The sequence below is a fragment of the Lagopus leucura genome, unplaced genomic scaffold (genome assembly GCF_019238085.1).
Source record: "Lagopus leucura isolate 7727_CA_CO unplaced genomic scaffold, USGS_WTPT01 Super-Scaffold_650, whole genome shotgun sequence".
NCBI lineage: Eukaryota > Metazoa > Chordata > Aves > Galliformes > Phasianidae > Lagopus > Lagopus leucura.
The window spans coordinates 1059116-1076052 of NW_024962253.1; the positions used below are offsets into that span (position 1 = coordinate 1059116).

A 16937-nucleotide genomic window follows, 5' to 3' on the forward strand; every position below is an offset into this window, starting at 1 on the left:
TATGCTATGATATCCTAGAAATCACAGCCCCATGCATCATGTTTTGGACACCTGTGAACCCAGGCGTGCAAGATCAGCTTACAGTACCAAAGAATCAGACCCACTGTACCACAGTGCCATCAGACACCACACTTGAATTTGGGATGCAGAAAGAGGACAGAGAAAGTTCTAGTGAAGAGTATACTCAGTGATATAGGGACTCAGCACCGAGATGAGCAGAGAGCATGGCACAGAAGTGATGCTGATGCAGGGCAAAGGCCCAGCCTGGGGCTTGTGCATTGCTCATGCTTCATGGTCTCAGATTTATCTGGGGGAAGCAGAGTTCAGTTATAAATAGCACTGGATAAGGGCTGGTCCTACTTTCACTTTGTCTTTCTCCTGCTGGGAGGTGGTTGCTCTGCTTTGTACCACGGATCTGCTTGCTTATTCCCCTCGCACTCCTCACTGCATTTATTTGGCTGGTACACCAGCAGCCGAGGAGCAAGGACCCAGCCTTCAGACTCTCTCCTGTTTGTCCTGCCAGTGGTGGTGTTCCCATGTCAGACAGCACACAGCTGAATGATAGGTGCCACAAGCCAGAAAACTGGGGGCTTTTAACCAACCAAAATAAGAAGTTCCCCACTCCTTGCACAGGGAGAGCACACGGCAGGCAGGCTCGCATCCAAATCCCCAAGCTGTCTGACGCTGCTAAATCAGAGACAGCATCTGCAACGTGCCTGACAGAAGGTGCCCATCACTGCAGGACTGGGGTTCTGCCCCTGAGCACACCAAGTCGAGGTGCTCACCATGCCTGCTCAGCCTGCTCTATCCTTACCCCTCCGTTACCTCTACGTCATCTTTCTTCCAGAAGTACTCTTGTTTTGCAGGCTGTGCCAGTGTTTTTAAAATCCATGTGTGTTTCCTATACCTATTTTGAAAATCCTGCTATCAGTAGTCATATTTTATAGGCCACTTTTTTTCCACAGAAATCCAACATGGCTTCTCGATTTCTCTTAAATATTTAGTTAATGTTTGTGATGGCTGTAAAGCAGGAGAGGAAGATTCAAAGATCCAAGTAACCAAACAAATGCACAACAACTTCTCTGGCCAGAGGCTAACATTTTCCAACATCCCAAAAGCTGACTTCACATTTAATGAGTGAAGATTTATCTGTGAACTAGCGCCAGTACGACTGATGTGCAAAGCAAATTACATGTACTTTGCTTGCTGTTACTGAAAAGAAATAAACAACTTGGCAATCTACAGTGAAGAGATCTTGTTCTTGAGTAAAAGGATGGGGAGAGAGAAGAACAACACAGCACTACAGAAGAATCTTTTTAGCAAACAGCGGTCAGAGCAAAGGAAAGAAAATAAATTCAGCATCTCTATGAAGTACAGAGGGAAAAGCAGCATCAAAGTGGAAAAAATTTCTTCTCAGACAAATGTTACATAATCTGCAATGCTTTTCAAGAGAATTTCTAACCTGCAAGTATCCCAACTCAAGACACAGTTTAAAAATAGTCAGTTAAAGAAACTAAATCTCTATCAGACATAGTCTGAAAGAATCTCAGAACATACAGCGCTGAAGTTAAAAAATGAAGGACTTGGTCTATTGTTGACAAAGATACTTAGAAGGAAGCATTTGGACATTACTTTTTCTAACCTGAGAGTGCCTCACGGAGTGTCAAAAGGAATTTCAACAAGGTATAAACATGATGTAAAAGACTTTATCTAGCAGTTTCCACCACCTTTATCATCACTCTAAAATAGTCTAAGACTTAGGATAGATTCCCATGACCCAACAGAACATTCCCTGAAGAGCATGAAAACTGTCTTGTGTGGGGACAAGATTCCTTACAGCAAAACCATAACTGCAGTGAGTTCTCCCAGCTCCAGCAATGACCAGAAAACTGCTGTTCTTTACCTTTTTCTATAGCAAGCAAATGGCAATCCCAGCCTGCCCCTGGTATTTGAGTTAACTGCTGGGAGCAGAAATGCAGCTAAGGGCTGCCCCAGCAAGGGAGCCTCTGACAGACACAGGGCCCTCAAAACTCCCTGGTTGGCCCACGGATACTCTTGTCACACTTCTGCACTTCAGTGCATGGGCCCAGTGACTGAAGTCAAGCCGCCACTCTCATGTGAGGCTACAGGGTCCTCCTTTGCTCTTGGGACATAAGAGGTTAACATGACTTGTCCTGCTTGTGTTGGCCCAGGAATGCAAGGCAAGGCTGGCAGCAGAAGTAGGAGAAAGCTGCAGGTGCAGACACTGAATTGACCTAGTGCAAGATGCAGTTTGCTTGCATTATCTTAGAAGTTTTGTGTTAAATGACTTTTGCTATCAGGTTTCTTCTCCATCATTCCCTACATTCTCCCACGTGCCAGCCATCCTGCTTCTTCTCATCCTTATCTCCTGCCCAGCCTTCTTGGTTTAATGTCTCCGTTGCTCTCCCTTCTTCTCCAGATTTCTGTTTTTCCACTGAAACTGTCCCCTATTCAGCATCCTCATGGAGCTGAATAAGGTTTTACCATGGTTCTGCCCACAACCAACACCTAGACAGTGCTTCTCAGCAGTCAAAGAGACAGCAGAAGAATCTAGCCTGTTCTGAGACAGCTGATCTTTATTCTGACCTCGATAATAACCTTCCGCCTCTTCTTTTGCTTTTATTTTCTTTGCAACAAACTCTTTGTTTGCCTGAAGCCAAAGGAACAAAATATTATGTGAGCAGTAACATCTCAGAAGCAAAGCAAGCCACAAAAGTTGTTTGACCGTAGATGACAGATTTAGGAGACTGGCCATCATCAGAAATGAAGCAATGTGCTGGTGTGACAGTAGATTATGAACAAAATGTTTTTTCTTCTAAGTGCAACAAATACAATCTGCTTCCTTGAGAGGCCTTTTCTGTGTGCGTGTGCATCTGTGCCCAGCAACATGGAAAAAAGCAAGCCATACTGGCTTCAAAGGAGCTCTGCAACTGATCTCATTTACTTCCTTCGGCAAGCCAAAACCTTGCCAGGTGAGTCTGGGGTGGCTTTATGGACTGCTATGATTCACTGCCATCATTTAAGGATTTATTACCACAGAAAGCAGAGAAAGAGAAGAGATCAATCAATTCCAAAATTACAGAGCAAACTCAGAGAGAGCGTCTCACAGTCGCTGAATATTCTGAGGGACCTGTAAGGATCACTACGTCCCACTGCTGGCTCCATTCAGGACCACCCAAATTCAAACGCTGTATCTGAGAGCACTGACAAAACACTCCTGGCGCTCCAGCCGTGCCCGCTGCCCTGGGCAGGCCGTTCCATGCCCACCGCCCTCTGGTGCAGAGCCCTTCCCCACCCCTGCCCCTCTCCTGGTGCAGCTCCATGCCGTTCCCTCGGCCCTGTCGCTGTCACACAGAGCAGAGCTCAGCGCTGCCCTCCGCTCTCTGTCAGGAGCTGCAGCCGCCATCAGGCTCCCCTCCGCTCCTCCGCCCTGTGCCCAGCACACCCAGGGCCCTCAGCTGCCCTGCACACACCTTGCCCTCCAGAGCCTTCCCCCCTTTCTGAGCGCTGCTCTCCAGCCTCTCATCCCCCAGACCGGACCTGCAGCCAGGGCCGCCCCTTCCTGGGTGCAGAACCCAGCAGTTGCTCTTGTTGAACTTTTCACAGTTGGTCTCAGGGCTGTTTTATATGCTTTGCATTTGAGATAGAATTCCATAAGTTCAACTGGTAAACCAGTATGCAAGCTGGCATTCACTCACGTTTCCTTCAGGATTTCGCAGCCTACTATTGTGCTGTCTTGCCCATTCTGTCCTACCACGAGCAAAACATTTAACCTGAACAGCATTTGGCAAACAGTTAGCAGGCAGCAGCCAGCCATTCTCCTCCTATGTACAAGCAGAATGCAGAAAATAATTCTCTCAGGATGCCATCTGAAGCTCCATGGTGACAGCGCCACAGCAGGCCGGATCAGATACAGTACATGCACAATGGACCAAGTTGTTTTTCTGATCAGTGATCTCTCCATAGCAATACCAAACCAAGCTGTGCGCGTGGGTCAGACTGCCACAGCTGAGACTTGCTCTGAGCACAGCCAAAATAAATATTCCCTTCACCAACCTTAGGGTCAACACTCTGCACCGAGAGTTTAGTCAGTAACACTGACTGAAAAAAAAAAGGTGAAAAAAAAATGTCAATCCCCTGCAGCAGTGCTGGCACTACACTAATCCCAGAAGCAAGCAGAAATAAAGTCCTATTGGAAAATGGACCAGAAGCACATGGTGGGAACAGATCAATTGAATAAGATGTGCTGTAAGAGGGAAACTGAACAGCAGAAGTACTTTGACACAGCAAATGCTTTATCACCTGGTCCCTGTTTCTGAACTGCTCCAGCTTTCAAATGCCTCAAACCTAAAATATTACAAATATTCAAGGGATGAGGAGTAAGAAAAAAAGCACTCTTTTAAGCTGTAAAGAAAAAAAAGCAAAATGCCTTTTTTTTTAAAAAAGTTGAGAAGTGAAAACAAAGCTCAAAGGCTAACAACAGGAGAGGATCTCTGTGCTGAGAGCCTCTTCCCAGCAGGTTGATTCTTCTACCTGGAGGAGATTTATCTTGTGGGTTCCGCATGCCAAAGTCTAGTCAAGTTGCACCACTTTGGCCACTCTACTTAACATCCTAGTTAAAGGCAAGCTCTGTGACTGAGCCACTGGCTGAATGACAGAGATACCCTGTCCAGGGGCACGCTTTCTAGGAGTACTGTGATAGAGATGATGGGTGTGAGGCATGTGCTGCTTGTTTGGAGCATTACTGCAATTACAATGGGGTTTAGTCTAATCCCACAAAAACTTTTGCCCAGTAGAACATGGCACATTTGGCACAGCTTCCCAGGATATGACAGCTTTTAGGCACAGGTCTGGCCTCACTGGTCTGCAAGACTGTTTCCAATTTTATGTTCTCATAAAAGCTAAAGCTTTGGTGACTATGTTATCCGCACTGACTGCATGCATGTATATTTGCTTGTCTGTGTAACTGTTTATTCCTTTGTTTTCTTTCTTCAGTGTTCTGACTTTGGAACTTAACTGGTGGCAAAGAGTGAGAAATATCTTCTTTAAAACAGGCCAGAATTCTTCTTTTATATTTCAGTACAACTTTTATAAAGAAGACCAAATCCAGAAGAAGCCACTATTATGATCTTTAAAAATATGGAAGCCAGCATCAGACAGATGAACTCGCTTATAGGAAACAAAATTAGAAATTTCATATTAATTACTTTTTATCTTAATAATGGGTTATGTTACATTGGCTTTTTTTAATCCAAACTTACTGATACACTACTACATTACTGAAGATGAAATGGCTAAAGAAAAGAGCTGTCAGGCTGTTTTACTCTCTTCCTATTTTGCTTTCATTGCAAAAACAATGCACTGTTTCAAAAGGAAGGAGCCAGGCAGTCCAGAGAACAAAGGTTCTTAATTGTTCAGGAGAATTTTGTTACTTTTCTAATTAGTCTTCATTGTCATGGGCTTGCAGTCTCTACATCAGTGAGGACTGCAGAGGATGGTCTAGACATAGAACAGGTTTTAGACTGGTTGAGGTATTGGTGTGGGTAGAATAGAGCATCTTCTTTGAGCCAAATTTGAGAAACGAGACATCACTTTCTAGAGCCATTAAATGTTAGATGCAGAATAACAATCCATGTCTCAGCATAACAAATCATCCTCCAGGACCAATTTTCCCAATAAAAGCAGAGGAACTCTATATAAACCTTTTGCCTAATACTGACAAATAGCTACAGCTCAGATCATTCTAACCAGATGTACAAGCTCTTTTCCTGATTGCTGTGCTATCACCTTATTACTAACTTTGGGCACACATTTTACAGCAAGGTAAGCCAGACGCTTTAAAGTTTACTAAAAATACAAGTACTTTAAAAATACAGGTAGAGAAAAAATAAGGATAATAATTCTCAGCACTCAACCTCCGGAAATAAAACAAACAAATGGGAACTACAGGCTACTCATATCTGCCTCTATCCTATCCATTATGTGGTTTCTTTCCTTTGCAAGCTATCTCCCTGCAATGCCAAATAGTTTTCTTCACCTCTGAGCTGTCAGGGAGTACACATAAACCTAAAACTTCCAAAAGACCCTTACAGATTGCATTTACTGCTGCACGTAGCTGCTGCTATTCTGCATGGATGAGTCCAACTTAAGCATACTCTGCCTTTCCCTGTATTATCAAGGGCACAAATGATCTGTGATTCTGGCATCTCTAAAGTGCAGTAGCAACAGTGACCACTTCTAGTATACTGCAGTGAGGTCATGGGAAGCTGCATGGAGGATTTACTATTTTGATTTTATTTTTTTTTTTATTGGAAGCCTGAATGGCAACTGGAGAAGGTTGGAGTTTTCTGCCTTTGGGGGTGTGCATATGCAAAGATAGATTCTGTGTATGTATGACACACTGTACGAACAGAACAGTCCAACCTTGGGGTATCAAATAAACCTGTAAGAAGAGCTGAAAATGTTTGCTAGAAGAAAACCTTTGTCCAGACAGGCAGCAAATACAAAATTTATATGTTCTCCAACATGTCACTTTTGCATCATCCATCTGTGTAACAAGCACCGCTATTGCTTTTGGCAGGTCCCACATTTATCTGCAAGCCCCACTGGGCTGCCTTGATTTTTTTAATTTGTATTGAAAGATGAAATGACAAAGACCTATGATTAGGGGACAAATGATGTATTATGTGACAAAGTACAACAAATACTGACCGTGTGCATAGAGGTATGTCTGCATGAGGCAGCAAAGCCCAAACCAGGTGTCAGCAACACCTGTAGTCCAGACCAAAATATGCACAACTGCACCTCAGCAGGCCCATACACACTGTGCTAAAGTCTGTGCTGCCACACTTCTGCTATGAACAAGATCAGAATAGTGTATTTCAGCGCTCCAGTCTTACCTCAGATGACACTGTAAACATAACTACAAAGCTAGATGAATGTAGCAATATATTCACTCCAGTCCTTTACAATATCATCTCTCTGGAGCCTCTTTGTGACATATGCTATGGAGGCACTTCAAAATGCATTACTTTAAGAGCATTACCTGCACATTGTAATGCTTAGTTCACTAGAAAACTTCTCGATCAACCACAGGGTGTTGTGTTTTGATTCTCCGAGACAGTCGGTTCCACAGACAGCTGTCCTTGGGTTTGTTGTGCTTGAGACCAGTCTTTTTTAAGGCTGATGTACGTGTTTTAGATGGTTTTCATTACTTATTGCCACTTGATTTTGTATTTGGAACACAGAAGGCACTGTATGCTGGTATGTATATTCAGAGGTGTTCAGTTTCTCCCCAGATGTAAATAATTTGCAATAATGAAAACTCAGGAGAAATAATTCTGTATGCAAAATTTTTCACACATGTTCAGTTTCTGTTGAGGACCAAGGATTCAAGCAATTTCTTTGCCTTTCTGTGCATTTCAAAATTAGATTTAAATACAACTTAAGTATCAAACACTAATGCATGAATTAAACCAACACTTCTGCCCATACAGCATATTTTCCTGCTGTGCCTGAACTCAATTAAAAGTTCCGTTTGGGGAAAGAGCATACTCACCTGCCACACTGGATCTGTATGCTTTCCTGACTTAGCACTGCTCTTGTAGCTTGGCTGGGAAGTTGCCTTCTTAAGGTTGTAGATGGCCACGTTGCCATCATAGAAGCCCACTGCCATGAGGTGGGGGTGGTCATTATGGATATCCAGGCACATGATGCCATTCTCACTGCTGAAGACATACTCTGGGTAGGAGGGGTTCTTCATTGTGTAGAGCACAAGCATGCCCCGGCTTTGCTTCATGAAGTCATCTGAACAGGAAAGAATTTTGCTGTTAAGTCCATTTCTAAGATTCTCTGCTACTGAGATATATGATCTGATTGCACTCACCAGTTCCCCAAACCAACCTGCATGCAAGGTTATGGGAAAGACATTGGTGGTGGGATCAAACGATCACGTTAGGGTGCCTGCATGTAAACATCCTTTTCTGCATTGATATGTCAGGGATTTAGGGACAATTGTGTATGCAGAGAAACCAGTATTTTAGCAGCTTTTCTTTCTAGGAAAGAAATTTGAGAGGCCTTGAAGGATAAGCATATTTCAGTGTCCTGGACAATTCTTCTGTTGGCTTGAATTTCATTAACACTGCACACAACTCAGACAGAATCGAGGACAGATACATTTCAAATTCTGTGTTGGCAATATGTGATGTTAAAGCTTGCACTCTTTCTGAGAATCATAATATCATTTGAGTTGGAAGGGACCTTTAAATGTCACCTTGTCCAACTCCACTGCAATGAACAGGGACACCACAGCTCCATCAGGTGCTCAGAGCCCCTCCAGCCTGACCTTGGGTGACTCCAGGGATGGGGCATCCACCACCTCTCTGGGCTGCCTGTGCCAGTGCCTCACTGCCATTTAGCAATCTAAATTTCCCCAGTTTCATTAAAAGATTTCATTGAAGTATGTGTAAAGCACCATATCTACTGCAGGTACACAAAACTGTACAATGCACAAGTCAGTGCACCTCTATTTTCAGCTATGTCCAGCATCTCTTTATGCGGCACAGACGCTCTCTCTAGATAAGTCTGTCCATTTTTTCCTTTTCTGCCTACTTTTACATCTCCTCTGCGCTGCCTGAATTTCTTCTATTCACAACAGGACCATCTTTCTTTTGTTTGCTTTTTCTATTCTGTCCTGACTGTCCTCTACAACTCTCAGGCTTTTTGCTTGCCTAAAAACCAATTTCCAAATTCTTCTAACGGGGAAGAGAAGCTGCTGATGTAGATAAGCTCTCCAGAAGCAAAAGAGGAGCCTTTCTAATCTATCAACCAAGTGCTCTCTCTCAGGGCACCCTAGCCATCACTACAAACTCTTTTTTTTTTTTTTTACGGTCAAATGCCCTCTGATAGATAGCATATGGAAAATGAATTCACTGTTTTCTGTGCTGTAGGCACACTACTCATCAAGAGTGTTTCATGCCTTGCCTAACATTTTGACCACCCTGTGGAATAAGGACTCGGTAAATGTGTGCCGTAGTGATAACACTAACTTGAGTGCTTTCCTTGTCAGGAGGCTGAACCCAAATCAACGCACAGGTAGGTACAGGCTCTGCTGACCTCGAATTTATCATGCCCACACAGAACATCCAAAGAGTTAGTAAAGTAATTCACACATCAGTAAAAGTACCAGTTCTGCTGTGTGCTTGGACGGTGGAAATATTCTAACTTTCCAAGTATACTACACTGCTTTTCATGGTTTCCCTCTGTATACTAGAGCCAGGCAGGGAAAAGGGTTTCCTTATTTTGCAGAAAGGCAGAATTCCAAAACTAGCATCACTTTAAATGTATTTGACCACAAATAGTATTAACGTGTTTTTTGGGAAGAGGGAGAAGCTTATTCCTAGAAATCTAGATGAAAGGAAGCAATCTTGTTTTCCACTTCAAAGATTTTCCCTGTCCTCTTTGCAGACTTACCTTTGCCAAGTAATGTCACTGAACTGGTATTAGGTTGAGGTCCAGTCCTGACAAGTATGAATCCCTCCCCTCCTCAGAAACAAAGACAGCCAGAAGGCTGTGAAGATGACCTGCCAGGAGTGACTCACATTAAATGGACTAGTAAGTCAAATCTGTTGGACAGCCTTTGAACTCTAGCTGATTTGTGCTCTTATTTCTCCCGGTGTGTGCTCAGCAACCAAGTATATTTCCAAAAACTCCATGATGCACATCCATTTTCTACCTGTTGGCACTGGGTAGAGAGGACTTGGATGGCTGTTCCTCTATGGTCTCTGTGCAGAGAGCAGAAAGACACGCCTTCTGTGGGTGATTCATCCCACCAAAGATTTGAATGAATCTTGTCCAGGCCACCTCTGAGGATGCAGGCAGCTTACTGAGACAGTGTTGTAAGAACAAAGTGAGGCAAAGGGTGCAGACTCAAGAGCTGGCTGTGGCTGCTGTACCCCTGCTAGAGTCAAAAGCAGCAACTTCAGATCAGAAGCAGCTGCACTTCGCTGCTCTGCACTGCATGGATACACCACCACACACTGGAAGAGGCTAAAGCATCTGCCTTTTGCAGACCCACAAAGTGCAACTTGACATGTGGCTCTTTTTCTGAGATATAAGGGCTGGAGACACCAGAGATACTAGACAGTTATTCTGACAAGCATGCCAGCAGGAGTTGTATTCCATTTTACAGGAAGATGCAAAGCAGCACAGCAAAGAGAGGAAAGTGAATAGACTCTTGCTGTAATGAGGAAGAACTGTATGTGATGAGGATCCTCAGTGTTCAACTGAGCAGAGGTTACATATCAGAACCTGACACATAACAAATCTTTTTTGGAAGAGAAGCTTTGCTAATGGTAGATGCAAATGGCATCAGTACTGGTCTCAACCAGAAGAACTGAGCCTGTAAGTATCACATGCAATCAGAAATAGATTTCAAACCAACCGTTACTGCTATCTAAAATATTCACCTGCATTTGCATATATAGTTGGGCAGATTCAACCCAAAGCCTGTTCAGAAAAATACTGATGTAGAGGGAGTACAGTACCTTGGAATATCACTCTGCTATCACCCAATGGCTCATGCATATAAATCTTTTGTTCTGATGTTTACAAAGTGTCCGTGTTAACAGATTTTTTCATTTATAGTTTTCCTTAGCTGAACTTAAAAGCATCTCTGTGTGCTCAGTATCAGATCAAGATATTCTGCTGTTGGACAGAATTATTTCTTTTTTCATCTTTCCCTCTTAGATCACCAAAAAACTCTTGAGCCGTGTATGTTTTTCCTTTGCTTCTTACAAAATCCTTGTTGGCCAAACATGGAAGCACAACACAACAGCTGGAGAACAGTGCCAGTTACAATGCCTGGGTAAATCCTGCATTCGCTAAAATTTAGATGTTAAAATCTTCAATGGTCATGAGTCAAAGTAGAGATTTTTTACTACTGAAGAAGGCGATGCTATAGTTTCTTGTGTCTTAAACTTGCAAATTATTTTATCTCTGGAGGGCTTAAAACCCCAAACACTACAGCTTTCTATCTTAAATCCTAAGATACATTTCTTTTTATAAATCAAGACCATCAGCTGACTCACAGATACAGCTTGTACCAAGAAATCACCACGCTAAAAGGAAACACCATTGCTTAAAATCTGCCCATCTATAAAAAGAAGCATTACGGAGAAGAACGGCTGAGAACAGCTGCTTGTTTCTGAGCATCACAGCTGCAGAAGCATATCTACGTTCCTTTCCTGGATATGCCCACACTTTGATGAGCTTGCTGGCTGGGGCTCTCTCGTTTAGGGTTGAATTTCAGAGAAGCCAAGGGCCATGGCTGGCTGTGCTTTTCACCAGCTATGCGATATCTTCCAGGGACTAGAGATCAGTTTCAGTGACAAAAGTTTTGGTACCCAAAGAAGTGGCTCAGCTGCTTACGTGCCTTTCAACTGTTTCAACAGCAGAGGACAAAAAAAGGTTATCTGCAGTCCACCAAATGTCCCCAAGTAAATTATTATTATCACTCACTTCTGTAAAACCTTGTGCATAGTCTAAGCTTATGCACATGCTACAACCTGCACAGCACAGATGACTGAGCAAGACACAAATTAATGAATTCTCAATACATTTTTCTTCTATCAGTGAGCAAAACCTGTGCAGTGTGGCACTGAGCACAGGTTCATCTACCCTGCTGTAAAACACGCTGGGTGAGCTTGTGCTGCTTCAGCAAGACTCTCTCCTCACTCACTTAAATAGCTCTGCCAGCTCCACACTTCTCTGCACTTGCAGAACGGGCATGCTTGTAAGAAGGGAAACGGCTGGCAAGTCAAGCATCACTGTATGCCAATACTTCAGAAAAATCAGGAAAGAAGAAATCTTTTCGTGGAGCTCAGAGAATCTGAGTATGTGCTGAATGCGTTTTCAAAGGCTGATGAGAACTAACAATAATAACTGGAGGCTTTATAGCACTTCAGAGTCCTTTAAGCATCTGCAGCACTACTTCTCATAGCTAAGGGAAAGAGAAGGGCGAATGGAGGGTCTGCCCAGGACATGACTGCAAGCTACAAGAACTGGGAGTAGAACCAGGACTTCACAAGGCTCTGCTCAAGGTTGCCTCAGCCCAGGATCCCCACGAGATTTAAACTGGAATCACTGATGCTCATTCTGTTTCTACTCCTTATAACAGCCACCAGTACCCAAGTATATTGCTGTTTTGCTACAAACCTTGATCTCTGTGGACATGGCTATGAAACTCACTGTCGGCAGGGAAAATTCAACTTACACCAAACAACGCAAACATTCCCTTCTCAGAAAAGAAAATGTTTTGAGAACTCCTTAATTTGTGGCTCAGGGCCAGAAAGCCTGGCCTTTTCTGTTTCACTGCTCACAAATGTTACAGGTATACCCAGTTTCGAACTCTATAACTTGTTTTTGGCTGCACATGCATTCTTCACTTGAAGATCTTGAGATATAGAGAAGCCACATCATTTTAAAGTTTGAATGCATAATAATGTGAAGTGATTAAAAGGCCACACCTAACTCCTTATTGGACTTGTCCATCTTACCACTGTTAATTCTCACTCTGCTTATCTTGGTTGAATGAAGGAATTATTTTATATCCAGCATTTCTCTTCATTAAGTTATTTAAAACTAATGCAAGTCAGTTTTCAGCATGTATTTGATGTCCTTCTCAGTCTGAAGTAAAAAGTTGGATTTATTTTCAACATGTTGGCACAGAGCTCAGCAAAGGGCTGGGGACCATCACAAGTTTTGCCACACCAGTCAAAGGTGCTGCCTTCAGAGCTGCAAAGAGAAAGCTGCTTCTCAGTTGTGGAGAACTGTAGAATATTAAGAAATTTTCCAGTGAATCAGAGTCCCTCACATGGCTAGGACTTGTGCTCAGGTCAGACGAAATTCACAAGCAGCCTGGATTTCAACTGGGTATGTTGTTCTCTCTCCACTTTTAAAGCAACTTCTCCACTTCTTGAAACAGCTTGGGGCTCTTTCTGAACTATCTGCTGGTTTTTATGCATTCTTTGAAAAATACTGGCTCCAGAACCAAACACAGTATTCTAGTATCAGTCTCACTAACGCTTAAATCATCTCTCTGCTGCCATTCAGGATTCCCTGTTTGCACTCCAAGATCACATCCACCCTCCTTGCCAAAATCTCACATTGGAAACTCAAATTTATTGCTTGTCCACAAAAGCCTACTTTTTTTTGGAATTGCTGCCTTCCAAGATGCAACACTCCTCCTTGTTTAGAGAGGTATAATGTTATATTTGGATGCATTAAAATGCATTTGGTTTGCTTAACTCACATTGACCACAAAATTAATCACTGTTTGACAGCCCTGTTCCTAGCATTTGCAACTCCACCTGTGTTTTCATCAGTCACACATTCCTTCTGTGGTGAGTTTGTATTTCCATCTTGAGGACCAACAAAAATAAAGCCTAGCTCCAGGGCCACCACTGATCTCAACAGCATCTCCTCCAAGATGCTGTCTGAGCTGATAACTCCACCAGTATTTATTTTCTGCCATCTGTCAGTGGAAATTGAATCCTGCTGCTAAGACCACCTGTGCTGCGCTGAGCTCAGTGAGCATTTCCTGGCTCCAGGGATAAGCAGATGCCCTCTGGCCAGCAGCAAGCTCTGCAAGCTTGGGGCAATCCCCTCAGTCCAGCGCTGGCAAATTGCAGACCGCTTTGATTTGTGCTGATTCAGATGTTGGAATGTCACGTTTAGTATTCTGCCCGACATATTCCACCAAGTGTTGGACTAACTCCCGGTACTCCTGATCAAGGTAATGTTATTAATTGTGGCTCTGTTTAGGAAGCACAGACCTTGCAGTTCTGATTGGAGAGAGAAAAAACAGGATTTTAAAGCCTTTTGGAAATTTTAGAAAAGACAAAATTGACAGGCAACAAGGCAGGGTGTAATTTACGCATGACCTGAGGCCATGCCACAGTCATCATTATTGCTGTGGGCTCCACACATGTCAGAATCAAGACACAGACTCCAGAAACCCAGACTGATAGATACAAACAGCCTATATGGAAATAAGCTGTCATGCATGTTTGCATCTTACTCTAAAATACAGTCTGGAAAAGAAATACAAGAGACACTGCAGTCAACTGGTACAACAAAAAATAGAGATTTGTAAACACCTGTGCAAACAAGGGAAGTAAGGCATGTTTGTTGCTGCATGTTACAGGAGAGTCTCAGGGGCAGACAAGAACAGTAGAAAACAGGATGAAAAGATACCATGCCTTCCTGAGACCAACAGGAGTATTTGACTTGCAGCTCAGCTCTCCTCTGGTTCACATAAAGTAGAGCAGGTGAGCACTGGAAAGAAAAGGAGTACACAATTGGGTTGAATTCATAGAGCTCTAAATAGTGCCAGACTTTTCTCATACTGATCGGAAAGAGCTTTGCATTATAGGTTTAGATTTGGTATTGCAATGAAAATAGTGATAGTGCAACCTATTGTTACGAATGCTAATGGACACCCTGAAGGTACCCAAGTAAAAGGAAGAGAGTCCATACAACAAAGAGTAGCAACAATGAGATTTTTATTCCAGACCAGCTAACATGGTCTTAGCTCTTCTCCAAACTTCTCGCAGCACTTCTGATAATATACACCACAGAAGAGGGGAAAAAGGGATGACTGATGCGGGCTATGTAAGTTCCATCCATTGGTAATGTCAAGAGCAACACTGCTATGGTTTACAGGAATACATTCACGACAGACAGACAAGTTAACAGTCTCACATAACACATAGCTCCTCAGAAGCCAGGCAGCGAAGGACATTCCCAACCCCAGCACTAACAGGACAGTCATTTCTGCAGAGCACTCCAGAGCTGGGAGTCAGACCAGTGCTGAACCGCTGCACACAGCTGGCAGCCACCAGCACAACCGGCTCAACTCTTGCTCCTGCCTTTCTTGTTTTGGTCAGCTTAAGCTGCAAACTTTATAGTGTTTTATTATTTAATACATGAGGCTCTACGTCCTCTACCCCTGTTCTGAAAAAAAGGGGGCTTATTTGATGGCGCTTGCAACCCACTAAATATTTAAGAGTGCCATCAAGTGGCGAAGTGCTTGTTAGCAGCAGGAGGCTTTGAGGAGGCACACATCGTTCAGAAATCCCCCGGATCACACAGCAGACAGACCTCTACGAATGTTTCGCTTTTCGATAATCACACCAGCCTGCTGTTACTGCAAACAAGCCAGGCTGCTGGCATATCAGTACTCCTGGGCCTGATGGGCAACGAGGGGGTGCATGCACTGCAGGAGATGCTTATGTGTTCCATAATTAACGGACAGACGCTTTAAGAGTTTTATGATGGTGCTGCAGCCTCTTGAAAGCAGACAGATGCCTGACGAGACAGACATGTACAGCCTAGGCCTAAAAGGTGGCAATTAGAAATGATATTGCAGCTCAGAGAATTTTTCTGAAGACATTTGGCATAAGTCTTAGGTTTCACGGCAGAGCGCAGAAGCAGCAGAGATGTATGCACAGGTCAGCCCAGGTACAGGCATGCATTTTCAATAACAGTGAACGTGGGAGCAGCCATTATAGCTCAGACAACTGCCCCTGTCCCATTTTCAGCAGCACTGACATCAGATACTTACAAAAGTGTAAAAAACCAAGGCATTGATAAAGTGATATTTTTTCTGGAATCCTGTCTAAATCCTTATTAATTTGTCATTAGGCATCTCCCAGGTCCCTAAAGGTCCTCCTCCCACTATACTGTGCAGAAGCCAGCTACTGTTGGTGAAATCTACACAGCATCTTTCAGCATTGCTGTTTGTACATGGCTGGAATACAGACCAGCTATTTAGTTCTTCTCACAGTAATTTATTTCTTGCTGGCTTGCTTTTATTTTTAGTGCATGAAATACGGTACTTCTGAAGCAGATCTGTGAAGCATTTAATTGGTGATCAGTATAAGCGTATGAGTGTTTTTTAAGAATTACTAAATGTGGATTTCTGAGCAAAACAGTTCGTTTTCTGAAACACAAATATAAAATTAAAATAAAAGCAAATTCTATATCTGTTAGTCTCGAATAAAGTCAGCTCGCAATGTAAATGGCAACAAATCAATAGCTTTCAATCTTTTGATCAGGTAACAAAAGCAAGGGGAAAAAAAGTCACAGCAAGGGGAGGATCTTTCAGAGTGAAATTTCTGAACAGCAATCGCTTGTTATAAAAGAATGGAACTGGCAGGAAGGCTCACATAAAGGAAGCATCAAACACCCGTGCAAACTGTGGGCCAACTTTTAGTTCACATTTAGATATGATGGGAGTAAGTTGAGAAAAAAGAAAAGAACCATATAACCACTGAATAGCTGAGGTTGGAAGGAAGCTCTAGAGAGCATCTAGTCAGTGCTTAAAGCAGGGCCAACTACAGCATGTTGCCCAGAAATGTGTCAAGTCAGGTTTTGATTATCTTCAAGGAGATTTCTCCACAACCTGTTTAGGTAAACTGATTCATCGTTCAGCCAATCCCCCAGACAAGAAGTTCTGTCTTACGTTTAAATGAACTTTTCTCTGTCTTAGTTTGTTGTCCATTGTCTTTTGTCCTCTCCCCCAGTGCCACCAACAAGAATCCGGATCCACTTATCTCTGTTGCTTACCATCAGATATTTATATACCTAAGAAGAAACTTCCACCTTTTTCTATTGACAAGCAATTTTGTGCACTTCCATTCTGGGAAGCCAACCATTATGTAAATCAAACCAAACAACAAGACCATGGAATTCACAGTGGGAATTCAAGGGGAGTTCAGTTTCCCATTACCTCCTGTCCCCACCAGCTAGATTACTGCTGGGTATACAGCTTTGCTCCAAACTCTGCAGCTAATGAAAAGGCCTGGGACTGCACAGCATCTAGGCAGTAGACAGGTGGTATTCCTGCTCCAGTACTG

The 16937-nt window shown here is 43.1% G+C and overlaps 1 protein-coding gene across 1 annotated transcript in view; it reads right to left on the bottom strand.

Annotated features, from left to right (window-relative positions):
* The window catches only part of DNAI1 (dynein axonemal intermediate chain 1), a 137250-nt gene that overhangs the window by 63538 nt on the left and 56775 nt on the right, over positions 1–16937 (bottom strand). Inside the window, exon 13 of the mRNA XM_042862363.1 lies at positions 7580–7827. Within this exon, the coding sequence (XP_042718297.1) occupies positions 7580–7827 (248 nt within the window). The remainder of the gene's footprint in view (positions 1–7579; positions 7828–16937) is intronic.